The sequence below is a fragment of the Cibotium barometz genome, chromosome 25 (assembly GCF_041138505.1).
Source record: "Cibotium barometz isolate CiBa-2024 chromosome 25, ASM4113850v1, whole genome shotgun sequence".
Taxonomy (NCBI): domain Eukaryota; kingdom Viridiplantae; phylum Streptophyta; class Polypodiopsida; order Cyatheales; family Cibotiaceae; genus Cibotium; species Cibotium barometz.
This window is the reverse complement of record NC_141070.1, coordinates 23,037,821-23,045,234: the sequence shown is the minus strand read 5'-3', so window position 1 is coordinate 23,045,234 and position 7,414 is coordinate 23,037,821. Positions and strand designations below refer to the sequence as shown.

At 42.6% G+C, this 7,414-nt stretch overlaps 1 protein-coding gene across 1 annotated transcript; it reads right to left on the bottom strand.

Moving 5' to 3' along the window:
- Positions 1-3,656: 3,656 nt before the first annotated feature.
- Positions 3,657-6,397, bottom strand: LOC147624357 (tubulin alpha-4 chain). The gene is made up of 4 exons (XM_086819338.1): positions 6,269-6,397; positions 5,239-5,473; positions 4,668-5,038; positions 3,657-4,531 (listed from the first exon to the last, which is right to left on the bottom strand). The coding sequence occupies exons 1-4, from the start codon at positions 6,359-6,361 to the stop codon at positions 3,875-3,877; spliced, it is 1,356 nt and encodes a 451-aa protein (XP_086675464.1). The 5' UTR covers positions 6,362-6,397; the 3' UTR covers positions 3,657-3,874.
- Between the last annotated feature and the right edge of the window lie 1,017 nt (positions 6,398-7,414).

Here is a 7,414-nt window from a genome sequence, read left to right as displayed (position 1 = left end):
CAAGCTCTTTGGTGGAAAGGTCATGCTTTTTGGTAGGGATTTCATATAGATTTTGCTAGTTGTTTTGAAGGGAGAAAGACAGGACATTGTCAATTCAACATCATGCCATTCAAAAATCTAGAGAGAGACCAAAGTGTTAAAGCTTATGCGCAAAATATGTGTGTTCTTCAAAACACTAGTAACTCAATGGAGCGAGAATCTACACGGTGGATCTTAAACATTGGTAATGGGACTATACATAGCGAAATAGAAGAAGGTGTTACGTCAATCCCTCCCAAAATGCTTCTCCAGATCTCCAACACAACTTTAAGAAGATAAGAGACATCATACTAGGATGTTGCCGAGGTTGTGCAAGTGCTTTAAATAGCAAAGGGGAATCCACAATCGCAAGCAAAGGCTTTATATTACAAATATAGTTCATGGCCCTTCTAAGTGCATATACAAGTAAACAAATGTGAGAAATCATTAGGTCCCACTTTCTTAGGTCAAACCTTAGCAAATTTAGGTTTAAAAAATGTTTTTAAATCTTAAGAGAAAATAGAAAACTAAGGATCATAGTTTAATTAATGCTCGCCCTCTCTAGCCGGCCACACTCCCCACCTGGCTATCGTCTATGTCCACTGTCTATGTCCACCATGTGCCCTCCCACTTGCAAACAAAGCCCAAAGAGAATCGAGAGGTCATCGTGAAGATGAATCCCAACTCAACACCTATGAGGGTAACAATGGTAGTGATCTTGTGGACACATGATGAGGGTGATGATGAAAAGGACGACTAGAGTTTTGATGCAAAGCAAGCAAGAGCCAATGGTTTTGATGATTTGCAAGAAACAAGCATTAGTTTAGGTGCAATGAAAGCAAAAGCCAATGATTTTGATGCTATGCAAGCAAGAGGCACTGATTTGGATGCAATGCAAGTAAGTAACAATAATGCCTTTGTTAAGAATCAAAACACTCAAGTTGAGTCTTCTAAAGTTGTCATTGTAATCAAGATTGGACTCAACCTTTGATAACGTAATAAAGTCCCTTGAAAACCTTAGAGACATAATCAAGGTGAGTTTTTCAAACAATGGAAGATTCAACTACATTCTTTACCTTGGCCTATCAATGAGTCATATGGTCAAATGCCTTCTTCACAAGACATGGATGGAGAAAAGCCATGCGAAGTTCTATGGTGAAACCACAAGTAAAGGCAAGATAAGAACAATCAATGTATATGAATTGTTGGTACCATATCTTGGTTTACCTCTTGATTTGGGCAAGGTTGGAAGAGCTATTTTGCAAGTGGTTGGCTCTATAAAGAACAAGCGAGAATCTTCATTTACTCTTGCATTTGGCCAATGCATAGATTACAACTATGTGGATCTTTATGAGTTCAATGCATAGATTACGACTATGTGGATCTTTATGAGTTCATTATGGGAGTTGAAATAGACAAGACACTTGTAATTTTTGGATAGCAAGATGAAAAGCCATATACACATCGATGCAAAGTTTTGGATTTCATCTCAAGTCTCGATGATATCTCTACATTGGTGGATTACTCATGTGTTGATTGCATGGAGGATGTCTTGGATTCTGATGATAGTATTGGTAATGAAATGCATGCATTTATGTGGATGGTGGTAGATCTTTGGATGCTATGGATCATGCCTATGTGGTTCTAGGTGATAGATACTATGCTTTGGATGATTTGCAAGATGCCCATGATGTTGATGGTTTTGCATTGCTTATACCTTGGCATGACTCAAATTTGAAGGCATTCAATTTCGATGTCCATAGATGCTCTTATGAGGCCAAATATAGATGTTGTTTTGACACTTTAGACTCGAATCTATACTTGGGATGCTACAAATGTCATGGTTATGCACAAATGACTGAAGTTGGCAAGCAACACGAAGGAGATAGTGAAGCCCAACAGTTCAAGGAGCACTCGCCTAGGAGCAATTCGGGGAGTGGTCTACTACCTCTCTAGTTCCACTTCGGATACGTATATTATCTTTCTCGTATATAATCCATTGCTCCGTAGTCTGCTACCTGACATATAACCTTCAAGGGGCTTTTAACTCGGCATGATCATCTCCCCCGTCCGCGGGCGCATAGCGCCAGGCCACCACTGCTTTAAAACAAGCTTCAGCTTGCCTTCACACTTGAGTCTCTTCCCACGCAGGTCTGAAATTGATTTTACCTTAAAATTCGACTCACTCTCCGGTTTTATTACTTGCTCTACTATTCTAGAAGTAAAATTACTATTCAGTTACCTCTACGAAGGATTTGCTCCCATAGATATTTTTTTAAAATCACAAATAAAATTCGTATGGATTGAAAATTTATGATGCCATCTCTCAGAAGAAGGAAGTCTGTGCTCTGCTTCTTCTCTTTCCCGTTCGCCATCCCGCCCCGCAGAGCTGTAAATGGCAGTCATCTTGCGAAGTAACCCCTAGGCTAATCAATCATGATCACATCCCACTTTGTTTTGTAAATCTTTGCAAGTAAAGAGATGGCCGGAGAGCATCTCTCTCTTTGATCGCATAGGCGAGCAGTTCCTTTGCATTAGACAAGCTAATGGAGGGCACTAACCTAGACTCGAGCGTGGTGGGCTTCGACATCGTTCCTTCTTCTCACAATGTCTGCTAGTCTTCACAACTGTGCCGCACACTCTGGAGCACACTGACGACGACAGCACCATGTGCCTCCATGGCTCCCGCCCCTATAGATTTTCCCAACGCTACGCCACCAACCGGAGCAACTCCATCAACGTCTTCCTTTTGTTGGATCAATATGGTGGGCTGGAGTGCACGTACCAGAACAACACGTATTTCCATTTCATAGCAGAATGCGAAATGCTGCGCTGAAGATCAAAATGTTGAGCAAAAAGCGAAATGCACCGAAATTCAACCGCACCCACTACTCCCTCCGCCGACGTATCATGTTTGATAAATATTTCACATGAATCTAGAATTAATTAATTGATTTTTATTTTTCTCATTGCAGGCCCCTATTGAACCATTTCGGCCTTAATTTCAAACCTTGTTCAAAGTGGCTTCCAACTAAAGGTTAAATTCAACACTTCATAGCAAGCCTTACATCTTGCATCGGGGAACACTTTCAAAAATGCAATAGCTTTTCTTTTACATCATTTTAATCAAAAATATCAAAGGATATAGATTATATTACCCCCTCTATTCAAGCTACCGCTATTAATTAATTAGCACCCTCTATTCCTCACCCCCTCCCTAACCTGGTAACGTATCAGCAACCTAAACGACCAACATAGCCTTACCTTACACGCGAGACCCACCCTTCTGCTACACGAGCGTGAGGAATCCCTTGAAGGCGACAGAAAACTCTCTTGAAGGCGGTGGAAAACTCTTGAACCCTTAAGGCAATGGAATTTTGTTTTTTTTTTATATACCTCCCCTGTTTCCTAGGCTTCACAAAATTGCAAACCTTCACTCAATAATTAATTAAAAAACAAAATTGGGCACCACCTTTATTTGTCCACTCTTCCATGTCTCTAAAGAGAAAGCTTATGAGTGAACAGCATTGATAAGCTCGTTATAAAAATACGACAAGCTTCAAAAACCATACAAGCAAGCAGTTACATGAAACTCAAAGTTAGAGAAAACACCCATTCTAAGCGAGAACACTCAAAAGTAGATAAACACCAATTCTTATCGAGAACAAGCCATCCGTCACTGGATTCTGAGCATAACTATGTTGCCGACTTCCAAATCCAACACCTTCTCTTCACTGATCACGCAGACACGCAGACACACACACACACACACACACACACACGAAAAAACACAGTTCCTAAAAGGCATCGTTTTGCAAATCACTCTAGAAGATACTAAAAACCACTACAACCTAAACTAATACTCCTCTCCGTCTGCACCTTCGTCATCATCCCCCCCTTCTGCACCCACTTCCTCGTAATCCTTCTCCAGGGCAGCCAGGTCTTCACGGGCTTCAGAAAACTCACCCTCTTCCATACCTTCACCAACATACCAATGCACAAATGCACGCTTGGCATACATGAGATCAAACTTGTGATCAATGCGAGAGAACACTTCTGCTACACTGGTGGAGTTGGAGATCATGCAGACAGCCCTTTGAACCTTGGCCAGGTCCCCTCCCGGTACCACAGTGGGGGGTTGATAGTTAATTCCACATTTGAACCCGGTGGGGCACCAGTCCACAAATTGGATTGTCCGCTTTGTCTTGATGGTGGCCACTGCCGCATTCACATCCTTAGGCACGACATCCCCTCTGTACATCAGACAGCAGGCCATGTACTTCCCATGCCTTGGGTCACATTTAGCCATCATTGAGGATGGTTCAAATGCACTGTTAGTGATCTCCGCAACAGACAGCTGCTCATGGTAAGCTTTCTCTGCAGAGATTACTGGAGCATAGGAAGAAAGCATGAAATGAATTCTTGGATATGGCACTAAGTTGGTCTGGAACTCTGTTACATCCACATTCAGTGCACCATCAAAGCGAAGAGAGGCTGTCAGGGAAGAAATCACCTGCAACATGCAGTTATCAACCCTACATCATCACAAACCCTCATTGTGTGATTAGCTTAATCAAATCTAGCAAGCTCAGTGAAAGGGAATCCAAGGTGCAAACTTAATCAGATCTCAACCTGAGCACAAAGCATACCTGAGAGACAAGCCTGTTTAAATTCGTGTAAGTTGGACGATCAATGTCCAGTGATCGCCTACAGATGTCATAAATGGCTTCATTGTCAAGCAGGACTGCCACATCTGTGTGCTCCAGGAGAGAGTGAGTGGACAGCACACTGTTGTAGGGCTCAACAACTGACGTTGAAACCTGAGGGGATGGATACACAGTAAAGCCAAGTTTGGACTTTTTTCCATAGTCCACAGAGAGCCTCTCAAGGAGCAAAGACCCCAAACCAGACCCAGTTCCACCCCCCACAGCATTGAAGACCAGGAAGCCCTGAAGACCAGTGCAGTTGTCAGCTAGTTTGCGGATCCGATCCAGGCAGAGATCCACTATCTCCTTACCAACTGGGAGGACAAAACACAGCATTAACATTTCAGCTGTGACCAAAAATAAAAAACTAGCCTGCTTTTTGAGAGGAAAAAACAAACAACCAAGAGCAAGACTAAGCAAAGGCAAATCAAGAAATGGTTGAGTACTAGATCTAAAGAAGACAAGACCAGATCTAAAGCAAGGCCTCTCGTAAAGAAGGGACTGAAACACATACTGGTGTAATGACCACGGGCAAAGTTGTTAGCAGCATCTTCCTTGCCACTGATGAGCTGCTCAGGATGGAACAGCTGCCTGTAGGTTCCTGTGCGCACCTCATCAATCACAGTTGGCTCCAGGTCCACAAAGATGGCTCTTGGCACATGCTTCCCAGCCCCTGTCTCACTGAAGAATGTGTTGAAAGCATCATCCCCTCCTCCTACTGTCTTGTCACTCGGCATCTGACCATCTGGCTGCAAAACCAAAGACAGCACATAATACACCAACATCACGCATTGAAAAATTTAAAAATAATAATTAGCTGCAATGTAGGTACTGAACATAGAACAATTCAATTCAAGAAACCAATGATTCATCCATCTTACATGTCAGCTTACACATGACTTGAATCTCTGCATGTGTTATCATAAATGCGTGCAAACAACAAGATCCAATAGATCAGCTGTAGAAAAGCATGAAACAAGCATGGTGGCCAAATGCAGTAGTACAGGCAACAGCATAAATCATCGCAAAGCAACAGAGATCAAAGGCAGCGCTGCACTGAAACAGATGTTGCCTTACAATATGCGGATCAAACATTGTTTTGCAGTGGCAAAGACAAGACGAAGTGCTTTACGCTGACAACGGTGAGCTGATTAAACCTGGTCTGCATATACGCATAAATCGAACACAAAAAAGCATGATGCATTACAATATATGCAGATCCCCTCTTGATATGATAGGCCAAGGAAAAGAGCTGCCTCATTAGCAGAATGCGGCCGTAGGAGAAATTTGGCCAGAAAATAAGCAATAATGAAGAAGATCAAGCCAAATCAGGCTCTGGTGATGGACGCTATGAGCAGATTATACGTGAACATCCTAAGGCGAGGGACGTTCGTTGCAGATCTAACCTGCTCTGGCTATGGCGATAGCAGAATGAAGAGAAACGGTGAAGGAGATGCCTCATTTGGTCTCAACTAAGAATTCAGCTAGTGGGACAGAAAGGTTTGGCACGAGAAACTGCACAGATCTTACGAAGAAGACAGTACCTGGATGCCGTGTTCGAGGCAGTAGAGCTCCCAGCAGGCATTGCCGACCTGGATACCGGCTTGGCCGATGTGGATGGAGATGCACTCTCTCATGGTGATACACGAAGAGGGAAGCTTCTGCAAAAGGCGTGTGCGAAGACGCCCTCACCGAAACCCACAAAGCACAAGCACAGGAAAAATAAAACCGAGAGAGTAGAGTATTCAAATGTGTGGCAATTCAAACATTGCAGCATCATTATATAGAGAAAACCCCCTATTACCTCTTGACACGTGTGCACACCTCCGCTTCATGACGGTGTTAGTTTTTTTTTTTTTTTTTTTTACTAAGGCGGGATTCACAACCATCCGGATGGACGGATGTAGAGCCCACTTGAACGTTTTTCTATTGGTTGGGCCATTCCAAAGCATTTTAGACGCGTCACGGACATAGAAGTTCGAAATCTTTTTTTTTGGGGGGGGAGGGTAACTGGGAAGGGTTATGGTGGACTCACAAGTTTAATCCCCTTTAGCTGCACTTACTTGATACTGAAGTGGCAATGTAGTGGTCTTTCAATTTTCTAATAAAAAAGACTTTAACCTTTCAAAACAACGTTGTGAGATCTTCAATCCTGAATATGTTGCCTTGAATCTTATGAAAAGTTTAACCTGCAATATCTGTATATGACTTAAAGTCCGTGAAAACCATAAAATAAATAGAAAGTAGCATCTTCAACACACAACTCAAGTTGAAAACACAAATAGAAATCTGCATGTACTAACCACTTCTCAATCGATGCCAATAGACAGTTTGCTAACCTGAGGCTCATCAAGAAGACGAATTGGATGCTTCACATATGTAGATCTAGCCAATCTTTGCGACAAACATCTTTCTTATTGGGGGCCAGTTCGAAATCTTATGTGACAGTCCAGTCATGGGGACAGGCTTGGGACAAATGTTGACCGGCAAGGATGGGCCGCCCGCGCAGACCGGACATACGAAGCAAAAGGTGAAAAGATTGGAGGATATACGATCGTGCGACCTCATCGCAAATGTGAATGGTGAACTAGCCAATACACCCACGTGACATGAGTTATTATAATAGAAAAAATTAAATCAATATAATGGCATTGTCCGCCTGTTTGTGAATTGAGGGTGGACAACGCCTT